Raw genomic sequence first — 23,706 nt, 5'->3', positions numbered from 1 at the left:
AGTGGAAGCAGAAGGGGAGGCGAAGGTGCAGAGGCGCAAATGATGGATGGGTGCGAGACTGATGAGAACAGGGAAGGTAGGGGGGTGAACTCCAGCTGCCCAATAGAATGGCTGCGAGCCTGTCGATAGAAAGTTTGCGAGCGTGGCCGGTTTGAGCCACTGCCACCTCCTTCTTTCTGATGCCCTACCAGGGGCCGGACTTCTACCAACCTCTGTGAGCCTGCAGCTAGCTGAGCATCGAAGTGGCGCTGCCGCAGTGGCATCAAACTGGTAGCTGTGGGAAGAAGAACACAAGTACAAAACACACAACAGTGTGTTACACAGCACCCAGTTCTCACACTCTGTACCACAAAGTGAGTCCAAAGGGGTGGTAGGAAACAGGAAAAGAAAGGAGTGTGTGGGAGGGAAGGTGGGTGGGTGAAAGCAAAAGCTGTCAGAAGCAGAGAACAGCACAGGCAAGGACAGTGAGGGCTTCGACAGCCAGTCTACTGAAGATTCCCTTCATCAGCCAATCAGCAAACTGGACCGATTTTCCTTGGAAAGGCAGAAATGACTAGCTTTAGAAACTGGAAAGATATTGGGTCATCATCCAGCAGTACAAATTATTACCCAAACAAAACAATTCTGAGTGCTGTTCTTATATAATCCTTATTACTTACTGACACCAAGGTTTTTAGGTCCTGACCTTAAACTTAACATTAGTTATTGGAGTTCAGAACACCATCCGCTAACAGCACCCAAAACTGAACTACAAAAAAGGTTCTGGAAAAACCTTAAGCTCCTGCCAGCCTCCTGGGACTAAGACAAAATGCCACCTCACACAACACTCACTTTCAAATAAGAACTGAAATAAAGCTGGGAGAAGACAAAAGTATTCTGTTTGTTTTGGGACTGAAAGGCACTAAACAGAAGCATGATCTGTCTGCTACAGTTTCTGGATTCCTGAATTACAGTGACACTGCACTGTGCTGCCAGTTGATGCCTCTCGCTTTGTTCCTGCACTCTATAGACTCCCCATGGATCAGCAGGACACAGGGTTCTAGAAGGTGCTCAAAGGGTCATGATAAGGTGTGTGGGTCAATAGTAGGCATTAATGGTGCTGCAATGAAGTTCCAATGTACAAGAAATTTCAATCCCAACAAGCAAATGACAGCTGAGATTTGTATGAGTTACAGGACTGAAGGAAGAATGTCTTCACATGCTATCTATTAATCTTGAATTCATGCTTGTGCCCTTCAGAAAACGATCTTTAGCTCAGCCGTTCCACCTTCCACCAGAGGGGGGAGAAGAGGGGTTTTTTTTTAAAAAAAAAAAAAAAAAAAAAAAAGATCTAAATGCAGTAAGGTAAAGATAGAAGTCAACAAATGGCTAAAAACCTGTTAGACAAGATTGGTCAACAATGAAGATATGGCCTCAGAACAAGACTGCCAGTAAAGGTTAGTCACTGGAGACTGAGACAGTGTGTTATGGCTCACCGCATATTAGTCGCTGTTATTACATGTCAAGATTGTTTACAAGGACTGTCAATTGTGAAAAAGTCTCTGGGTCTAGAGTACCAGTCAGTATTAGTGACAGGAAAAATGACAGTTGGGTAAATTCAGTATTTGATTAGTGGACAGGTATGAAGATAAATAGCTAGACCTGTAGATGAAGAAAGAGGCTGAAAGTTGTGGAGAGAAAACAGACCGAAGATTAATAAACAGCTACCCAGTTGTGTCTACCCTACTACTGGTTTCCCCAAACGCCTTGTCCATTCAACCAACTTCACTCCACCTCCCCAACCCACTGGGGCAAAAATACAGTGAATTCAAAGTTGGCAGAGGTGCTGTAAGGGTGTGGCTGTATAGGGGAGGGGGATTGAAATACGAAGAGGTAATGAGCGAGGTTAGGAGCGACAGGTGTTTATTAAAAGAGCTAAGGGGAAGGGGCTGGCCAACCAGATTGCTTCCACAAGGAGTAGAAGTCGGAGCCCACTGGCCACAGGTCGCTCACTCGACGTTCCATCTGCCAGGCGGCGTCTGGGGAACGGGATCAGCCAATCACGGGGGAGAGAGATGGGAGTGGGCAGGTCAAAAGAGGGAGGGAGGCGGTCGTTACTACGATGCATCAGAAACAATTGAAAACTGCAATACAGGACTGCAACCCTCCACGATTCACGGAAGACACCCAATGTCTCCGGTTTCTGCCCCGCTTAATGCAGGATCATAGCTTTACATCAGAGGGCAACAGGATGCTGCCTCTTGTCCAGAAAGCCAAATATTTTGAGTACTAATAGCCAACTGTCTTAAATTCATAAAGATCATCAAGTTTTTTAAACTGATTGTCAGAAATGTGCTGAATGAAGGATTTGGTTAGACTTAGGTATCAGAAAATACACATATAGATACACAGATAATCAAATTGGGAATGACAGTGAAGGGTTAGACAAATTATGAAAGATCATCATTGGAGAAATCAGCAAAATGTTTGTCATGAAAGCCTTACCAAAAACTGTAAAACTGCAGTCCCGGTATTCTAATGGAAAGAAATGCCAGATTTTTGACCACCTTTTTACACACCTGCTGAAAAAAAATCTGTTCTCACCTTGGCCCATAGAATATCTCCAAGTAATGTCTTACAGACTGGTTCCCATTCACAACTGGTGCCAACTTCCTCATTTCTTGGTTGGTGTTAAAAAGCTACAGAAACTATTACACTTACAATATGGACAATGTCAATGAGCCATCACTATAAGGCCAGTCAGTGGAACAAGAGGCAAGAGCTGGCAAAACAACTTCCACTGCATGAGTCCTGCAGTGCAAAAGCAGGCATCTACAAACAGAAACCAGGACCAGAATAAGGATCTGCTGCAGAAAGATAGAGAGACTCCGGAACCACATCTGGAGAGCGCCAGAGAACCCACATTTTGCAGGCAGTACAGCAAACCTAGGTTTAACAGTGCTCACTATTTCTTATTGCTCTGGGTCTGCTTGCTCAGTTGAAAATGACAGCAAGAAAAATACACTGTCACAGAGATAAGTTTCAAAAGTGTATTTTGTTTTACAGTTAATTTTCAATCTTGGTGAAAACAATTCATCACAGGTCCTTGAAACACTTGCAAGCTCAATTAAATACACAACTCCCCCCACAGATAAATTAAAGGCATATTATTAATTACCTGAAAACATGTACTGCAATAATATTCATTTCAGGACAATATTCATCTCAAAATATTAATTCTAAAACTCCAACTTTAAACTTTGCTCTTTTCACTAATGTTTCTATCCATGGGAATAGTCTGGCATGGAGTGGGTAGGGGATGAGGTTTACGCCATTAGACAGGTTTATCATTTCTCTAACATGGGTAGCTTCCTGGATTTTACCCGCAGACCCCGGTTGTTTCTGTGCGGCCCTGCCCCCCGCCCCTCTGCGGAAGAGATGGGAGGGCCCTTACATTGCAGTGTCCCAGGTGACAGGATATCCTCATCCATATCATCCATGTCGTCGGTGATTATGAGATGCTGTGGTGGGCCACGGCCACCGACGAAGGCAGGGTCCAGGTTGAGAGCAGAAGCCAGAGAGGACAGACCCGGGTTATTGACAATGGAGAAGCCTGTGAGGAGCTCAATCTGCTGCCAACGGTGCAGCTTCTCCCGTAAGGCTGCTGTCACCTCACCCAGGGCTTGTCTGGAGAGAGAGGGAAGGCAACAGAGAGGAGTTAGTAAGAGGAGAAAACTGAAAAACATTTGACAGAAAGAGCAGGAGAATGGGAGAAAAAGGTTCAAATAGCAGCTAGAGGTAGAGACAAACCAGTAGGAGACAGATGTCTGAATGCTTCCAAGGCCTTAGGAGAACAAACTCACTTGGCAGTCAGGATCTTGTGGTCCACATCATCCAGTGAGGAACTGTGTGCAACATGGAAGGTCCCAAAGAGTGTGTTCCGCTTCTTCTTTATCTTTTCAGCCTGCAGAAACATGGACACTATGAATATTGATGACAAAGCACAAGCATCCACTTACTCCGGGTCAATGGCAGCGAATGTGCACAAAACAGGAAACACCTGCAAGAACAACAAGATGGCATACAGGAAGTCATATGACATGCCAAGCAAAGTGGGATGGATGGGTAGGGGACAAGCAGATTGAGGCCCTACCCCTTCCTTGGCCACCATCAGCTGGCGCTCAGCATTCTGCTTCTTGATATTGTAGTATTGGACTTCAACTTCATGAGTTAGCTGAAGCCACTTCTGTAGTGCCTCGGGTGGAGTCCAGCTGCCCCGAGATTCCAGCTCTTTTTCAGCCTTCTTCAGCGCCATACGCACCTGCAGGAGTCAGAGCAGCAGGTCATAGTGGTTATCATGAGGGAAAGGATCCACTGGAGTAAATCTTAGCAACTCTAATATGAACACCTCTGCTCCAGTCCTGAAGAACAGTTCTGGACTGACAGGGTCAGTCTCCTCATGGGGCAGAATCAATAACAAGTGTTTGCTGCTTGTGATTTTCTTCTTTGTATAAACCATCACATTCCCCACTGTACCCGCCATTAGCAAAGAAGCAAGTGCAAGGTTACCTCAAAGCACACATGGACACAGAAAAAGGCATAGGCAGACTCATAGCTCTGTAGTCAGAGAGTCTGCTGCTTGTTGTACTAAAGGCCCTTGTTGTCATGTTACCCAGGGCCTTATTCGTGCCAACTACTCAACAGAACTTTTGGAGAATGCTGTAAAGAGTTCTGTCAGGTTCACACTACTAATGGAGCACAGCAAACCGTACATTCATGTACTGACTGCTAAAAGGAGTGTTGTAACTGCAACAGTATTTCACAATTCACTGCAGAAATCTAAACTATGGACCTGGGATCAAGCCTACAAGAGCCTGGATGTTAGACGGCCATAACCAACAACCAAACAAAAACAGGTACACAGACAGGTGGCTACCTGCTCCAGCTCCTCCTCAGCGTATTTCTGCCGGCTCAGCTCATTCTCAGTGCCCTCGCGGAGCTCCCTTAGTCGCTGTGCCTCCTGCTTGGCTGTGTTGATCTCATCACGCAACTTCTGCTCCAGGTGGACCTTCTCTACCTCTACCGTGCGGTGCTCTTCCTGCGCTCTCTGCAACCTGATAATGAGCAGGACAGAGAAGTAAAGAAAGTAAAGAGCAAAAGGGGACAGGAAGACAAGGAGAAATGAGAAGGATGAGAGAGGAAGAAAGTTCAGGAGCATGAAGATTAAACTCTCCAACAGTAGAGAAGTGACAGGAGTTTTGTTAGTCCCTTATAAGGACAGTCAGCAGAGCTCAGGCCTTTCCCCCCCAACTCACTCTTTGGGCAGGCTAAAAATACCTTATATCCTTTCACTATATATGCTATAGCACCTCATTACCAGAACTATATAGCACTGCATGTGTAACTCCCATTCATATAGGCCATGTCACGGCATATGATACATCACAACAGTTGGTGGGCAGTCGAAGCAAGTCAGTGACCCAAAGCATCGATTACTCCTGGAGCATAGGGTATTTTGGGATGTTCCGCAAGCCTGTTTTCTCTCCGCATTTGTGTTTACAAAAGTATAAATATCTTGAACCTTTAAAGGACCTACAGTATGGGGTGGTTTCTGACTTCATGTACTTGGAAGGTGCTTGAAAGATACTCCCTCGTTTGTTCAGGGACTATGCATGTGCATCTATCCATCTGAGCAGACATGCATTTATGTCCACCCATGTCCCAGGCTGCGCTCACTCTGGCAGTGCTGCCTGTATGTAACTGAAGGGGGTGGGATTATCCTTCCGGAGAGACAGCTCAATGACAAAGAAACAGATACGTGATCCTAGATAACCAGACTGAACTACTGAAAAATATCTTTCCAGGTCTGTGTTAGTGCTGCATCTGATCAGAATTTGTGGCTCAGAGATGCAGCAAAGTAATAAGGCAGCACAATGAAAACTGGGTTTATAAGGCCTGCTGCAGAACACAGCCAGCCTGAAATATGAACCCTTTTCATTTTTTAACCTCAAAAGAACAAGACATGTACCCACTGACCAGAATGTAAGACGGAAACTGCAGAGATATGGAGAAGAAAATAGCAACATGCTATTCAGGGCTTTTTCACCGGGTGGCATGCTACCCATTTTAAGACACAACAAGGCTCAGCTAATACATGCCCCATTTCAGTGAGCCATCAGAATATAAAAATGTCTACCAGCTTGGCACACAGCATCCTTCACTATCTGCATTGTTTTAACACTGGTTACCTCAGGTGACACTGCTTGTCTTAAGTTTTCTTTTACTAGTTTAAAAAAAGTCAATTGTAGCAAACACTGTGAGAGCGAGATAAACCAATGAGTCACTTCCTCCTGCATGCCATCAGCAAAGCAAGTGTCAGCAGGCTGAGGGCACATTTCTCACACGTCAAATATCAACTGTAAACCCAACACAATCTCATGGCAGGTCACTCATTCAAGGACTGTCAACTTTGGATGAGCCAAAGTATCCTCAGTTAGCCAATCTGCTTCTTGAAAGGGGACATCATAGCCAGGAATTTATTTATTTATTTATTTATTTTTTTTTTACACGTCCACTTCCTCTGACTAAGAGATCAAAAGCTAGACTTTGGCAATAAGTTTGCGCAGCCTTGATGAATATGTCTGATCGCACAGTGACTTTGAAAGAAAATACTGAGTGAATGACAGACACACCATTGGTAAAGGAAACCCATCACTGGGGACAGAAAGCAATGCAGAGCAGCCTGGCCATTAACAAGAAATGTTCAGAAGACCTCCTCCATGAGCCAGCTGCCTGCTTCTCACGCTAGCTCTGTGTGTGTGTTTACTCACATCAGCAAACAGTGAATGACACAGTAGCAGACATTTGTAGACTAATATTTACAACAAAGCAACCAATGTTGAAGGCAGCCACAAGTCAAAAAACATTTTTTATTTAAGAATTTAACAGCATGGGGGCGCGGTGGCGCAGTGGGTTGGACCGGTTCCTGCTCTCCGGTGGGTCTGGGGTTCGAGTCCTGCTTGGGGTGCCTTGTGACGGGCTGGCGTCCCGTCCTGGGTGTGTCCCGTACCCCTCCGGCCTTACGCCCTGTGTTGCTGGGTAGGCTCCGGTTCCCCGCGACCCCATATGGGACAAGCGGTTCTGAAAATGTGTGTGTGTGTGTGTGTGTGTGTGTGTGTGAGAATTTAACAGCACGGTCCTCCTTTATTAGGAGGTCTTAACACCTACTCTCTCTAAAGTGACATTTTAGTGGCCTCTAGGAATCATTCATATGACAGAATGACTAAATTTGAGACAGGAATTGTGAAAGCTGCACATCTTCCCTGAGAATCTGCTTAAAAAGGAAGCCATCTGCAGAATTTTTTGAGGTTGGGGAGGACAGAGAATGTGATCAAAATTCTATATTTAAAAATTAATAGGGGAAATTTTAAGACTACTTTCCTTATAAAGTAAGTCGTCATTAAAAACTTCATTAGACAAGCCACAATTTCATTATCAGCACAACTTTAGGGATATTTCTGGATATTTTTTCCAGCTGTTTAAAAGGATGGTGGTCACCTCATACGCCTATGCTGGGATGCCAAACAGTTCTGTTTTTCCTGCCATTAGTGGTCTGATCCACTGACTGGTGCCAGAGAAGGACAGCAAACACACATTCCAAAACCCACCCCCAGCCCCAATGGGAGATTTGGCTGAATGCACAATGGCTTAAAACAGCTGCTGGAGTCAGGTGGAGTAGTAAGAGTGGGGTGAGGAAGAGGCAGCCTTGCAAGTGTAAGAACAGGAAATGGCCCTGGCTTTTGTGAGCTTGCCACATGCTGCCCCGTTTGATTGACGATGCCTACAAATTGCTCTTCAGCCGTAAAACTTCAACAGAAGGGTGACTGAAGCAATTGCAACTTAAGGTCGCATGCTCCAATCCCAGAAATGGGAAGTGCTACGGAAACACTTAAGGGTCTGCGTATTTGTATACGTCGCTTCCAGCTGAACCAAACAGAAAAAAAGCTAGAAAAAAGCAGAGCATTTAAGCCACCCAGTGTGCATGTCTCATCTCCAGCTGCTGGCATAGGACACATATTCCAGCAGTCCAGACATGGGAGAAACCTGGCACACCCATGCTTTGAAGAGAATCCCAAATATCTGGTTCCCTGTCAAAATGATTCTTGGACAAGAGAGAACTTATGGCGCTCATTCCAGAAAAGAGGCCTTCACATGAAAGCAGAGACTAACTTCACTACATTCAGTGACTTCTTACAGGAACTGACTGTCCAACCCTTGAACGGTATATTAGAAGGCCAGCTGACTTATGATTGTACTTGCAATAGTATGCAAAACTTGTATATACTAACTCTGGTGCCAAAGACTAATTTAAAAGCACAAGTAAAAACCACTGAAACGAGACATCTTAATCATTTATATTACCACTGTACAGACTATTAGTGCAAACAAAAGCCAGAGGACACAAAACAAACCACCATCATGTTTCTGTAGAGACTAGATGTGAACATGCAACTGGATAAGTTGTTAAACTTTTCATACCAAAAAAGTGTAAGAAAAGTCTGCTAATCAGCAAATACAGTGCCTAACAAAAGTATTCAGACAATTTGAAAGCTAACATGTTGCTGTGTTATAACTGACATAAATAACTAGCTTTGTTTTTAGAAAAATCTGTTCTACCATAAAAGTTAAATGCACAAGCACTTAATGAAAATAAGGAAATGTTTCAACAACCCATGAAAATCAAACAAATGTTCTTGGTGCCTAGGTAAGGTACTGGTGCTCACAGGCATGGAGGACCAAAAGAATGAGGGACACCACACAGTGGAGGACTTATTTGGACTAACAGTGCAGATGTAGACCCAGTGGCACTCACTTCTGCTGCAGGTCATGCAGGCTCTGCTCAGCCCGCTGGAGGCTTTCCAGATCCTTCATCATCTTGCTCATGTGGTCCCTGGAGTAGCGATTCTGGATGTAGGCAAACCAGCATCCGCCAACACCAATAACAATAGACACCACTAGCATGAAGTCCTTCAGGTGACTGTGTTTGCTCACTGCAGAATGAGATGGGAAGAGTAGGGTAAAACATTGCAAACTTGGAAGCCTTTAAAAGAACAAGATCAGGCCTTGTGCCACTGGACAAGCAACTGTCTGCTATATTAGCAACACACAACACATATCTAAAATGATACATACTTGAAATTAACATAAAAGTAAACTGACAAACATAAATGGTGATGAGAGACGATGATGAGGATTCTATCCAGCAAAGGCTAGCTCAGGCACATGAAGGTTAACTATTTCTGTATCTGACACCATTCATTCTCTTGGTGGGGGGTGAGTGCTTTTATACAAGATCTTGCAAACACAGCTTTGGCTCTACTCTCCAATATCTTTTCTTTTTTTGGGGGGGGGGGAAGCTTAGCAGTTGGGGTATTTAGCCAAAACACAGGGCAAAAAAAAAAACCCTAGCCAGTGGCCTGCATTCTGGCAGTAACAACTACTGTAGAAGCTGGTCCAAGCCAGAACCTTTCCAATGATGCCATGTTACTTTTCGGAACTAATCAAGGAGATTTCGGGCAGGCTTTAATCATACATATCTAGATGTCTTCAACTTGGTTCCAATCAGCTCTGACCACAGCATATGAGTCCAGTAGGTCAGGGAATGGTTAATCAACCACTGAACCTGTTTACTGGTTAATGAGCAACCATAACAACTTGGTGTTATAAACTGAGCTGATAGAACACAGGGTTGTGGAAACCTAGACTGGTGCCATACAGACAACAAACATCTGCTTCAACTGACACATGGCATACTGTAGAGTTTGAGAAGGAAAACACAGGACCAGTCAAGGAACTCTTGGTAGAAGTACTTAACATGACCACCTTAAATAAAACTCCGAAATAGCTATGATTTATTTCAACAGTGCACTTGTATATCGCTTACACTGCATAAAAGTGGTAAAGGTGTGATTGAACCCATGATCTCTCTTCAGAATATTCACAATTTCACAGCCCACAATGTTACATGTGTGAATATGAATTTCATGAAATGTTAATCAACAGGGCACGGTGGCGCAGTGGGTTTGGCTGGGCTCTGCTCTCTGGTGGGTCTAGGATTTGAGTCCTGCTTGGGGTGCCTTGCGATGGACTGGCATCCCATTCAGCGTGCGTCCCCTCCCCTTCCAGCCTCCGTGTTAGGCCCCGGCTCGCCACGACCCCGCTTGGAACAAGCAGTTTCAGACTGTCTGTGTGTGTGTTTAAATCAGTGATCAAATACACTGGCAAAGAAGCAGCTGACATTGTGGGCACTTGGGTCAACACTTGATCTTTTAACAATTAGCTGAGCAGACACTTCCATCCCAAACAACTTAAAGACCTTACAGTTGTACCTGCTTTGAGGAGAGGGTATTTTGCTGAAGGAACACAGAGCCAGAGTCAACCCCTTTGTCTGAACTGAATGCAAACAGTTACTGATGTGAAAGTAACCTTCTGCAGCCTTTGGTCATGTTTGTCTGCTCTGCCATAAAGACTGCCCTAGTTCACTCCACAGGTCTGCTGGAGAAGGTTCTATGGGGCATGTGATCACTGAGAAATGTACATGGTTAACAAAACAAAGACACTGATTACACTTGAAGGCACAAAGCAGGTCTAAGACCACACAGAAATGTTACTGGGTGAAACATGAGTCTTTTTGGCTGAGGGTACTGGACTGCTTTCTGTGTCACAGCCATTTGTATGAAGTAAGAGAAATTTCAGGCACTTAACCATCGCTATATACCGCCAACCTGCTTATGTGACTAAGGCAAAATGGCTCAAGCAAGAAGCTACAAATGAAAACATTCCAGCCTGTCACCATGTGTAATCTGTGGTGTGCTCCGTTTCCCTTCCAGGCAAATACAGAGAGGGGGGTTAAAAAAAAAAAAAAAAGATGAATAAAACCAGAGCAATAATGGGGCTAAGAGCCAGCTGATGAGCTGAGGCATAAGTCAAGCACAATACAAAATATCTATTAGCAACACGCAAAACATACACACTCCAGGAAATTAGAGCTGGGGAAGTAGTGAGAGTACCCCAAGTGGAGCTGCTGGAGAATCAGATGGCAAATAGCTCCCCACCAAAACACACACACACAGCTCAACACCAGCAAACAAACACACTAAAACAAAAATCTGACAATGCTCAAGGACACTATGTGTTAATTACCAGATGCAGATTATTACAGCAAAAACACTACACAGGAAGAACTTGCTATGACCTGGGGGGCATTATGTTACACAGACTGAGCTCTCTGACTGGTGAGTGAAAGGTGAGGAGATCGGAGTAGGGCTTGGTGCATTTAACGTCCTGAAAGGAGGCGAGGCGTGTGCACACATGTCTGACCGTTAACACTGCTATATGCGCTCAGGCATGTCTCAAACACTGGTTTCACAGCAGTGAAATAACTCATCAGGTACCGAAGAACCAAAAACTACTGAGAAACTACACAAATGCCACCTACTCATAGTAGAACTGTGTGTGTCATTTATTTCCAATCTTATGAGCTTTAAAAACCTCATGTATGGTATAAACGTTCATGCACCGTAACTGTATGATCATGCCCAGAAAAGCCTTTACGATACAGGAGTAGCAGCTGTGTATCTAAATGTTTGTGTACATTTTAAAAAAAAAAAAAATAATAATAATAATAATAATTAAAAAAAAAATTATAGGAAGGTAATCAAGATTAGCCTATCCTGAATTTTGTGCACCTACCTGTGCGATGAACATCAGTGTATAAAGAAAAACTAGGTTTACATAAGAATCACATCTGCAACTATGTCTCTTTCCCCTAATGTAATGCACAAACTGTATTTTCTCTGAGATGTACATTGCTTTGGAGAAAAGCACCTGCTAAATGAATAAATGTAAATACCATATTACACTTAAGGGACCTTGTTTACTTCAACTAGTTGGACAGAATGAACAAGCATAGACAACTCCACTGTGTCACGAGGCTTCAACCTTATGCTAGTATTCAAAGTGCTGCCACTGAATGAAATCAAATACAATGAGCAAGGACAAACAACCCAGTCAGAAGAACCAGTGCAAGAGATTCCTTGAAAGCTGCTAAGTCATTTAAAACTTTTTGAAATTTGGCCACATACTGGCCTTTGTTCCTGTGCAACTCTAATGTTGTAGACATTGACCAATGACCTTATCACCTACAGCTCTCTAGTACTCTCAGAAAGCCCTCCATAAACACTTAGCTGTCTCACTTTTTGCATACAAAACTGGTTACTCTTTCACTCACTTTCAGCAACTTTTTGTGACACTTTGTGATTTCCAAAGGCAGCAAGGACACCAGAGGCCTCATTTCCTTGTTTGACATGACTGGGGTTTTGTTACTTATCAATGTCCAGAGGAAAACAGAATCTAATGAGAGTATCTTGTGAAGTTTTACCCAACTGACTGCTGATTGAAAGCCCTGCCAAGAGATCCGTGTGTTCACTTTAAATTAGAAGTCAAAATGTTAAAGTTTTTTCAGCCACTTACTTCCATATTTTAGTCCATGTACTGGACAAGTGAGATTGCATAATTTGCGTTAAAGATGAAGGAATCATATTAAGCCTTACAGCATGATGTTAGAGGAGCAGCAACCGTTTTCCCACAGATAGCGGAATAAGGAGGAGGAGGTCATCTGGTGCAATGTTAGTGAAGTAGGGGTTCCATGGTCTCTCTAAAAGGGAGGGGCTTGTCTCCACCACCACACTAATAACACAGACTAGTTATCAGAGCTGTTTGTGAAGATCTACCAGTTTAAATAGGTCACACAGTGACAGGGAATTAGGAACATCCTCAAAATGATGGAATCTACTAAAAAGAAGCTGAACGATTCTTATATACTTTGATGACTGTGAAGGCAATATCCCCAATGCTTTCCTTGTGCATTTCACCCTGGTGCAACACTTACTCAGTGGGGGTCCAAACAGAATAGTTTCCAGGGCTTTCAGCTGCAGCTTCTGGGCATGACTGCGGTCAAGGATCTTCAGCAAGGATAGTGTAAGAGTGACATTCTTCACAGCCAACCTAAATGATATGTGAACAAGCTGGTCATGCACTTCACATTGCTGCTTTGTCAAGTTTTCACTTCAAATGTTCTAGTGCTTTTTATTTGCTTACCAGCAAACTTTATCCAGACCAACTGCAAATGTTTACAGAATATATCCTTTACACAACTGGTTATGTATAACAACAATCCTGTTGTCTGACTCAGGGACAACAGCAGTTCCCCACATGGACTCTGAACCAATTAAATCTATTTTACTGATTGCAACATAATACTAATATCTGTGATTTCAAGTAGAGGAGGTGGGTGACAGAAGACACCCTGCTCACCGAGGCATGTCGCTGCCGTTGAAGTTGTTCTTCCTGAAGGCCTCCTCATACTGTAGGAGCTCCACGCAGTTGATGAGCCACTCCACCACCTCATCTGTAGTCCAGTTGTACACTGTCAGACATAAACCAGCACAGACACCAGCCAGTTTAAACATGTGACTATGCGTAAGAAAGATGTAACAAAGAAAACATTTAATAGTGTATGTGACCACACCACACGGTTTCTTTATAACCTTACTGCATCCCTTACAACATGTAAAAACATAGACCCTGGGCCCAGCTGGCAGCCCTTTGCTAGACATCGCTGCTGGGGGTTCCACTCCAGCATGAGTGCTCTCTTGGTCTGTGGGCTCACAACCACAGACCCTAGAGAAATGCTAGAGCCTGCAGGGCATTCAACATACAAGCCAAATAAGAGGAAAAAGTATAATAATGCAGTCAATTCCTCCTCTAGTGTAGTGGTTAAGAGCTGCCACCTTTAACTTGTAGCACCCAGGTCTGAATCTCACCTCATCCATTAGAACCCTTGAGCATGGTACTAACCCAAATTGTGTGAGTAAAAACTGCACCATTTACACATCACTGCAAATGTCTCAATACCGTGAATCGCTTTGGAGCGTGCGCGCACACGCACACACACACACACACACTTTCGGAACCGCTCGTCCCATACGGGGTCGCGGGGAACCGGAGCCTACCCGGTAACACAGGGCGTAAGGCCGGAGGGGGAGGGGACACACCCAGGACGGGACGCCAGTCCGTCGCAAGGCACCCCAAGCAGGGCTCGAACCCCAGACCCACCGGAGAGCAGGACTGTGGTCCAACCCACTGCGCCATCGCACCCCCAAGGTATTAAAAAATAAAAATATAAAATTGAAAAACTTAAATTAGACACAAAACATTTTCAGAGGAATACAAAACATGTGTCATCTAATTAAAGAAATACAAATTTCAGACACAATGATGGGCATGAAGGCCTGTATGAACAGAGCTCATTCCACCTGGCCCTCCCGATTCTAATACTGCCATGAGTGCCATTCCACTGTCTCGAGATGGTGCTGTTCTATTAAACCACCTGACATTTTGACCCCTTCTCCTATTTGCCACTCTACCAGTAAACTGCAATCAGGTGGACCAAAAAAAAAAAAAAAAAAAAAAAAAAAAATCCAAACGAGGCATAGCATTTCTATGTGCAAACATCTGTGAGTGTGCAAATGAGAAATTCTGGGTATCAGCACAAACTAAAGAGTAAATGTCCGGCCCAGTAGGACTGGTTTTGGACCATGAAGGGCAACACAAGCAGATCTCTTCTGATGACAGGCATTCAGTATCAGCCAACACTAGGCAGTCACTTTCCAATATGACCCCAAAACTGAGGGGGGTTGGGGGAACGGAACAAAAACAAAAATGGTTGATGAGGATGTGGACTTAACCAAAGCAGAACTTTCAGGTCATCAAAATGGCAGCATAAAATCTCGTCTTCACTCAAGAGACCCACAACTTCTAAACTCTTGTCCCTTCACAGTGATTTTTAAGTTGCCTCAATTTGTAAATTTTGACGTCTCATTCTAAGGACAAGGATTATTTGATCCCCCCGTGGCGGTGTTGGAAACGAAACTCACTAATCTCACTGATCAGAAAAACAGCTCTGAAACTCACTTTCTCCTGGCTGAATATAGGATCTCCAAACTGGAGGATACAATGGAATCCAAAGTTAGCTCAGTAAATGCACTGGAGAAAGACTAGTTGTACCAATATAACAGTTGTTGTTATAATTTGAAGACTGTAGGACTGCTTGAGAATGCTCTCTACATTCCTGTTAATTTCAGCCAGACCAACTCAGTTCCTAGGTGGGATTGCTGGCTGATTCACCTCCTATTGAACTTGATTAAGCATATCAACTCCCTGTCCACACTCCTGAACCAAACGTCTGTCTGAGAAGCATTCTGGTTCAATTTCTGCAACTCTCCAACAAAGAAAGCATCAAAAAGGCAGCATCGAAGAAACACTACATCGTCTTTAAAGATTCCCATCCGCGATTCTACCTTAAGATGCCAGCTGAAATAATTCGGAGAAAAATGCCAATTTGATGAATTTGTTGAAGTGTTCGCTAAAATCTACTGAGTTTTACTTTTCCAGCATCATTAAGGTGTCTCCGTGAAGGAAAGATCTACCTGCTTGACTGGCAAGTGTCTATCACTGCTTTCCTGGCTGATCTAAAGGACTGACAGCAAAACTTCTCATTTTATTCTTATATGGCTTAATGTTTCTCTCATTTTCTTATCCATTTAAAGGGGATTCACTCTCTATTCTAATAATGGTGGGTCCAACGGGGTGAGGTGTAGTCAGGGATGTCTAGTTAGGAGGCATCATCCCTGTCTGACACCTGTAAATATAAGTGGCGGCTGACAGGTTCTCTAAGGGGGGGATGCTGCTATTTAAGGTTTTGTTATTTTCTGCCTTTGAGTACTGTGTTTTGACATCCCACTCTCTATCCCTTTCTATTTTGTTTTCTTTCTTTCCTTTTTTTCCCCCTCTTTCTTACCATATTCTGTATGTCACTGTGGCCCAGTGATGGTGATGTACAATTAAAACACCTTCTCACTGAATAAGTGTCCCAGTCTTTAAACAGCACCATTGCACAGCTGTAAGTGGAACCAGAAGAGATTATCATTTAATGCTAGAAGATCTCGCAGACATTAGTTAATTCAAAAATTGCATAATGGGAACAGACCTGGTGATGCCTTCCAAGCATTCCACATGTCCTCCAAGCTGATCAAGAGGTCTGCTCCGTGGAAGCTGTTGTGCTTGGCCTTTGGATCATGGTAGTTCAGGTCCTCCCTCAGGAACTGTGGAGAGAACTTTCTTAATTCAGGAGCTCCTGCTATTCTTTCCCATCCCACTGACCCTGTCCCAACAGCTGACAGGAAACCCTTTCCAAAATAAACAGTAATATGCTGAGGTGGAGTTATGTTCTATGGGTTCCTTGCTTCTATTGGTGAATGATGGATCAGCCATCACAAGAGCGGAAGCTGTTAAAGCAGGTGCTGCCTTCCAGATGCATCAATAGATTTAAACAGAAGAAAAACTGAGTGAGACAGTGCAATATCTTTCTCAACATGACACACACAATGGTGCCCATAGGAACATGAAAAAATGGGCCCATATGCACAGACAATTCCAAGAGCATTAGCAGCACACAGTGGGAAATAAAATAATTAGATACAATAAGCCATATTCTCCCTCTCAATTAAAAGAGCATTTCAGTACATGATTGTTTCAACGATGGAAGTTAACACGGATCAAGCAGGATAATGGTTTACACTCACTCCGATAAATCCTTATCAATAGCTGGGCAATACTGGACACCAAACTGCTCGGTAAACATAACCAACCAGCATGGTATACAAGGGGAAGCCAAAATGAGAGCACTGCAGTCTGAGCCTGTAGGCTGAAAGTGTACATGTCTACCTTTGACTATGTTAAAAAGCAGGAGGGAGTAGTACATCAGTTGTGGGACACTGTGTGCCAGCAAATGAAAATGTATGTACTTCTGAGAGAGGAAGCTTTGAGTGTGCATGTGAATGCACATGTTCATGTTTCAATATGGGGCAGTCCATGAAAGGCTGACACTTGGTAAGCCCCACCTCTTTGCTGTCACTAGGCCAGTATCACTAACTCAACTCTGTGCGCTTCTTTTTCACAACTCTACCCTATGAATTAATGACCAAGTTTTACTAGTTTATTTTTTTTCTCCGAGTAAACTTGAAAAAGGTTCTAAATGAGAAACCCCTTTACTTTCAGGGCATAACAAAAACCAAAATTACATTACATTCACATTAGCCCCTTTTACTCAGGGTCAATTGTCAACAAGACTAACCCCGTCGGTCTCAGCCACATCCACGTTGCCATTGGCATCGTCATCCATCTGCTTGTGGATGCTGCGGATGGCCTCAAAACTGAGGTGTGCATTCTCATTCTGGCAGAGCGCCTCATCAATGCGACACAGCTCTGGAAAGAAAAGGAGGTGGGATAGGGGTTAGCAGCAGCCAGGGCTCATGAAACACATGATTAAACAAATCAACTGAAACAGATTACCCTCTTCTACACTCAGCTTTCAGCACAGCTGGAACAACCCAGGTTAAGACATTTTTTTTTCCTACAAGGGCACCATCAGTACACAGGCGGTCCCCGATTTACGATAGTTTGACTTGCAATTTTTTCGACTTTACGATGGTAAATGGCAATAGAGTAGAAATCCTACCTTGAATTGAGATCCCCCCCCCCCAGGCAAGTGATACACAGAGCAATACTGGGCAGCAACACCAATAGCAAGCTGCATCTCCCATTCTGTCATGCAGAGGTGTGTATGAGGTATATTAAATGCATTTTCGACTTACGATAATTGACTTATGGGTTTTGGGGAACCTAACCCCATTGTAAATCGGGGACCACCTGTACTCACACTCAGAGCAGTAATATTTTGTACATCTAAGTTGCTGTGAGAAAGTGAAGGTCACACTCTGCGGACCAAACTGCCCTCTGTGGTTAACCCTTGTTCGCTGCAGCAGGAGGACAGGCAACACTCCAGTGTCCCATTACTGACATTGGTCCAAATCCCCTCCACCACACACACACACACACGGCAGCTGTGACGGAAGGTTCTTTTTTCTCTTGAGGCATGAGGGCATTAAAAATAGCCAATATGCTGCCTTAAAAAGGAGACAAGGGGCTATTCATAGATTGGGACCCTGCACAGCTGTTTGTTTGGCACAAAGCTGATGGCTTAGATTCAGGAGGAGGGTTTGGAAACAGGAAAAAAACGTTTTCCTTGCTAAGGTCAGGAGGAGGACATAGAGAGCTGTGCAGGTGGAGCAGGCTTTGACCTTAGGAGCATCACTCTAACAACAAAGCCAATGGAAGGAAACTCACATCCACAACCCCCCAATCAAAAAAAAGGGGTGCAGAAATGGGCACAGCTGACACGTGATTGTAATGCAGAAGATAAACTCCATTTGTGGTTATGCTCTTCCTGTCTTTTCCCCAAACCAACACATATACTGTATCCCTCTGAAATATCCACCTGGATAACCAATAAGCACCTTCAAGACTAAAATCTGCCAAAGCATTCTCATGTGTGTCTCCTTCAGTTTCTTTCTCCTGTGGCTTCTTGTAGCTGCTCGAATCGTTCCTAGACTCTGGTTATGACTAGAAGACCATCAAGGGACTACACCCCCAATATATCTATAGAACGTGATCACAGGTTCAAATCCCACATCCAGCTGTTATACCCTTAAAAAAAGGTACTTGCCCTGAATTGCTCCAGTAAAATTACCTAGCTGTACAAAGCTAGATAAACTACTGTAGGTAGCTTAACACAAGTCACATTGGAGAAAAGCATAAGCTAAATGAATACATGTAAACCATTTGATTAATAAGCTCTGCTGATGAGGAATGGAGAGTTTGAACATGTTATATATGCAGTTCTGAACCTTACAAACACCATATTAACCTGAAGCCAGTGGTTAACAAAAACAGGGGAAGTAAATAAATATAACCAGTGCTTTATTTGGAAAAATAAACTAAAGACCAGTACAATTGGATAAAACACCAATGAGCAGCTCTGCCAGAAGACCATTAGTAAACAAGAGCAAGACAAATGTCAGCTATTAAACAGCCATTGCATACAAGCATGCTCTCATTTCTAAGCAAGCCCCTCCAACATAATCAAGAGCTGCAGGGGCTGTTCTTGTTAAACTGAGGGGCTGGAGGTGTGCAGTTGTACAAAGTATGCAGTATACAAAGGAGCAGGAGGTATAAATACACTGAAAAAAATATCATTTAGGAAGGCAGGGAGTAATACTAATGCTGGCCAGCCAAACTAAGAGTAACAGACAATACAAGAACTTAACTTGCTGTCCAGATACACCAGCAGGGGAAAAACATCCCTCCAATGCAATAAAAATTTCAGTGGAGGTGGGCTAATGGATGGTCATGTAAAGAAAAAGAGGGAAAAAAGAAAAAAAAAAACCCTTAATTTCCATGAGTAACAAAACCATACTACATAATAAAAATCATATATTGAAGCTTTATGCAAAGGGATAGTAAGTATTCTTTTTGAAGCACATCAGAGCCGTGCATAAATTAGCAGTAAACTGGACGACTACACATTAGTTTTGAATAAAAATGTCTGCTATGAATATCTGTCCAACAGAATACTACCAGCAACAGTACCACAACATAGCATTATCTTTATCTACATTTGGGCAGACTCATGTGCCAATCATTATTAAGCTCTGGGGGTGAAAAAAAGTTTTGAGTTTGACAGAAATAAAGAGGTAGACAAATATAGCTTCAAGGGAAACGGAAGTGGTTTAAACGGTTCATGGTCCAAAAAAAAAAAAAGTGGGTTTTTTTTCCTAGTGTGATGCACACCAACCTCAGGTGACTAACATCTATGCAACACCAATGTCATTTGCTCCATAGCAGAATAACAAAACAAGTAGAATGGCTCATTTACATTAATATATTCATTTATGTTACACTACCCCGGTAGTTGAAAATCTTGCTTTCCAAAAACAAAGTCATGCCCCTGAATTGGAAAGCTACTGTTTCAATGTCATGTTCATACATTTCAGACCTATTACAACCAATGAAAAAATGCTGTGGCCCAGCAAGAGGACTCCCATCAGTGAGCAAAACAGTTATTGGCAAATGCTCATCTGTCCATGGACGGCAGGGTAAAACATCGGTAACAAAAAAAAAAAAAAAAAAAAGGGGAGAATCCCCTCTCAACTCATAAACAGTGCTACTGCATACAGCCTCTGAAGATAGGAGCCTCCCTCGCCACACTGCTGCCCCTGCACTGCAGCAAATCCACCTTCCCCAACAGCCAGTACTCTAATTCTCAGGCACCACCACTCCTTGTGTAATTGTGTATGAATGTGTGCAAGAGTTTGAGTATATTATCAGGTCTTTGGCAGTGACTTCCTCTGGAGCTTGTGTTAGCAGCACAAGACCATCATGTTACTAGCAAGCAGCCTGGCCCACAACAGAATGCGGTCAGCGGCAATATATCCATTGTGCCGGAACCAGCTATACACAGCCGATGGCAGCAGTGGGAAGGCCCTGTCTCCATGGCAACCTAACATGGGGAAGTAACTTGAAACTCCTGAATCAGTCTAAAAGAAGTGAGGAATCCACCCTAAATGAGGATGCCTGCAACTCCTTCACAGTCATCCAACGCAGGCTAAACACTTACGTCTATTTAAACGGCTTCTGATTGAGCAAGCACACAGTCCTCGAGACATTAGCTAAACCTTCTAACTATACAGAAACCAATGTGTGAAACTACCTTAGCTTTCAGTTTTGTTGGACAACAGCTCTGCCTAAGAATCCCATCAGTTTTGGCTAGCAAGTGCAGCTGGGACAGCAAATGTCTTAATATGTCAATGTGTAAAACCTGAAAACAATGACCCACATTCGCGTAACCTGAACAGTGCATGTGCTTTTCTGCGTACTCTCAGTATAGCCTTGACCTCTGGACTTCCCCATCCTTGTTGTTTCCTAAAGGCTGCCTAAAAAAGTGTGGTCACCAAGATCTGAACTGAAGCTTCATCCCCTTTCTAATTCCATAGTCCTTGCTACAGCTGGCTGAATTTTAAGTAAACAGCTTTCAGTATTGAACTTAAGACATGAGCAATCATGCAGCAAAGTGGTTAAGGAACTACTTATAATTGAAAAGTGGGGAAAAAAAGAAAATGGCATATCTTTAAGAAGGCATTTAACCTGACCTGCTTCAGTAAATTACATATTTCAACAGGTAAACTGCAACACTCAAAGTAAATGTTTCATAATATGTAAACAAAAACATTGAGTCAAATTAAACTGGCAGAATGAGGTAGGTGAAATCTGTACCTGACAGACAAAGAACTTTTGCACACTTTAGTCACTCAAAACGTTCAAAAATTTCAGAACACTTTGCTTGCCTTTTGCATTTCAGAGTCACTATTAGCAGTAAGAGCCAGCACTTCAGAGTATACACACACACACACACATTTTCAGAACCGCTTGTCCCATACGGGGTTGCGGGGGAACCGGAGCCTACCCGGCAACACAGGGCGTAAGGCCGGAGGGGGAGGGGACACACCCAGAACGGGACGCCAGTCCGTCGCAAGGCACCCCAAGCGGGACTCGAACCCCAGACCCACCGGAGAGCAGGACTGTGGTCCAACCCACTGCGCCACCGCACCCCCTACTTCAGAGTATAATCATCTTTAAAACTTTGCAGATGGCATGACAAGTGTTACTGCAAGCTATTAAACAATAGCAATTAGAACATAATACAGTGACTTCCTTGACATCAGACTTGACACACTTCCCTTTCAACTTATTAAAAAAAAAAAACCCATAAGAGCACTCTGGACTCAATCACTGACATCCACACAGCTCTAAAGCCCTTAAGGTTGTAGCACCACCATTTAAAACTACTTGGAAGAACTGCACAAAGGTGTGGCTTTTCAGGCTGTTCCTATGAAATACTTTGAACCACAGTGACATTTTGTGAATATCTAAATATTGTACAAGGGCCCTGATAAATAATATGCACTGCAACCCAAATGTCAACAATAAAAAAGGGCACAGGACAAATGGTCCCTATGTGAATAGCCTGGCACTTAGCTTCTGTCACTGAGTAAATAAGATAGGGAGCAATGAGTTGTCTTGAAGGTTCACGGAAGTCAGCCACTTTGCTGCCACACCCGACCTATAGAGAAGAACGTGAATGCACCCCTGACTGACTATTGCTGCAGTTCAAACAACAAATATGTGGTTCATACTCCGCCTCTCCTCCTTCTTTAATGTTTACATTAAAAGTATGACCATTTTTTAAAAAGGTACATCAGTGTCAAAATAACCATTTAATATAAGAGGAGTTCTGTATTCCACTTTGGCCAACCATTGAGACTGTCAGGAGTCTAAGTGTGGGGTGACTTAGTGCCTCTCACTATTTCACATTTGACAGTTTAGAGACACTTTGTGAGGTTTGTTTAAAAAGAGGCCTTTAACTTTCTGAAGACAACTTTGTCTTAGGCTATAGTTAAAACTGATCTGCATTACTGGACAAGGCAAAGCCAGAAGTCTCACCATGCTCCCAGCAATGCTGGCAAAATAAAGAAACTGTGGGACAGGAAATGAAGATCACCACTTTCACAATAACTTGCAGCAAGGGCTGTGGTCTGAAAGGCACAATGTAAAACAGCTGCATGTACAAAAAGTAGGTGAGAAGGACTCAATGAACAAAGGCCTGAGCAAGTCTATGGACTTCTGCACATCCCCCAAGGCCATGCTTGAGAAATAAACATTCACATTTTTTAAAAAAAAAAAGAAAAAACTGTTTCCCCACAGAGAACAAGAAAGCCATCTCATTAAAGTAGCACTTTGTGTCTTAGATTTTTTTTTTTTTTTAAAACACACAATCTGTGTTTATTTCCAAACATAAACCTGAAGGAAACTAAAGATATATCTTCCTAGTGCTTATGGGAACTTCTTAGAGCTTACACCAATCATAGGGGATGCAGTTCAGTTTTTCTTGCCCTCTATCCTTTAAATCTTTCTTTTGCTCCAAGGAAAAGTAGGCATGAGGTATCAAGAATACATGTTGCCATTGAGAAAAAAATACCAATTGATTTAGGATGCACAGTGTCTTCAGATGATGCTAGGCCCAGGAGTGCAACACCATTCAAAGCAACATACACAATAAAAACAATGACCAATAAAGGCATGGCACCAAAGCAAAGAAATACCATGCCTAACTGAATATGACTGCACATGAAGAGGTAGGGCTAGAGTCCAAATACAGCCATCACAACCAAGTTTGAAGCTGACCAGGAGGCAATGTCATAAAACCAAGCTGTGAGAAACCAGGTGGCGAAGCACTGCCGGCTCCTGCTCAGTAACCTCATTCGCAGGGCCTCATACAATCAGGGTGACCACAGAAGCTGAGGTCTTACAGCACATCAAGGATGTGTCCAGTCATAGAAGATGGTGCAATTTGCACTTGCTCAACTTTCTCACCAGACTACCGAAGTGCCATATTTGGGCAAAGCATGTTCAGCCATCCAATAATGAATGCCCATTTGTCTCATCCTGACAGATACAAAAATTATCTTTACTACAATTTTAGCTGAAAAGTGGTACCACATCAGACAATGGGCCACAATGTATAGTTCTACATTGTTTACTAACTGAAGGAGGTAGTGTGGCAATTAAAGACACTGACCGATAACTAGGCTGCTTGTTAAAGTGTCTCTTACTGCTACCGCTGTAGTACCCTTAAGTACAGTCCTAATACTG

General features: G+C 43.2%; 1 protein-coding gene across 2 annotated transcripts in view; it reads right to left on the bottom strand.

Annotated features, from left to right (window-relative positions):
* stim1b (stromal interaction molecule 1b) overlaps positions 1-23,706 on the bottom strand; it is a 29,877-nt gene that overhangs the window by 3,567 nt on the left and 2,604 nt on the right. The window contains exons 3-13 of one of the 2 annotated variants that reach the window (XM_018730708.2): positions 17,234-17,364; positions 16,088-16,202; positions 13,354-13,465; positions 12,929-13,044; positions 8,852-9,029; positions 4,916-5,093; positions 4,133-4,300; positions 3,843-3,943; positions 3,434-3,666; positions 1,938-2,018; positions 211-274 (exon numbers count right to left, since the gene is read on the bottom strand). In XM_018730708.2, the coding sequence (XP_018586224.1) occupies positions 211-274; positions 1,938-2,018; positions 3,434-3,666; positions 3,843-3,943; positions 4,133-4,300; positions 4,916-5,093; positions 8,852-9,029; positions 12,929-13,044; positions 13,354-13,465; positions 16,088-16,202; positions 17,234-17,364 (1,477 nt within the window). The remainder of the gene's footprint in view (positions 1-210; positions 275-1,937; positions 2,019-3,433; positions 3,667-3,842; positions 3,944-4,132; positions 4,301-4,915; positions 5,094-8,851; positions 9,030-12,928; positions 13,045-13,353; positions 13,466-16,087; positions 16,203-17,233; positions 17,365-23,706) is intronic. The other variant, XM_018730709.2, reaches the window with a different exon arrangement.

The sequence above is a fragment of the Scleropages formosus genome, chromosome 4, assembly GCF_900964775.1.
Source record: "Scleropages formosus chromosome 4, fSclFor1.1, whole genome shotgun sequence".
NCBI classification, from domain to species: domain Eukaryota; kingdom Metazoa; phylum Chordata; class Actinopteri; order Osteoglossiformes; family Osteoglossidae; genus Scleropages; species Scleropages formosus.
This window is presented reverse-complemented; position numbering and strand designations above follow the sequence as displayed.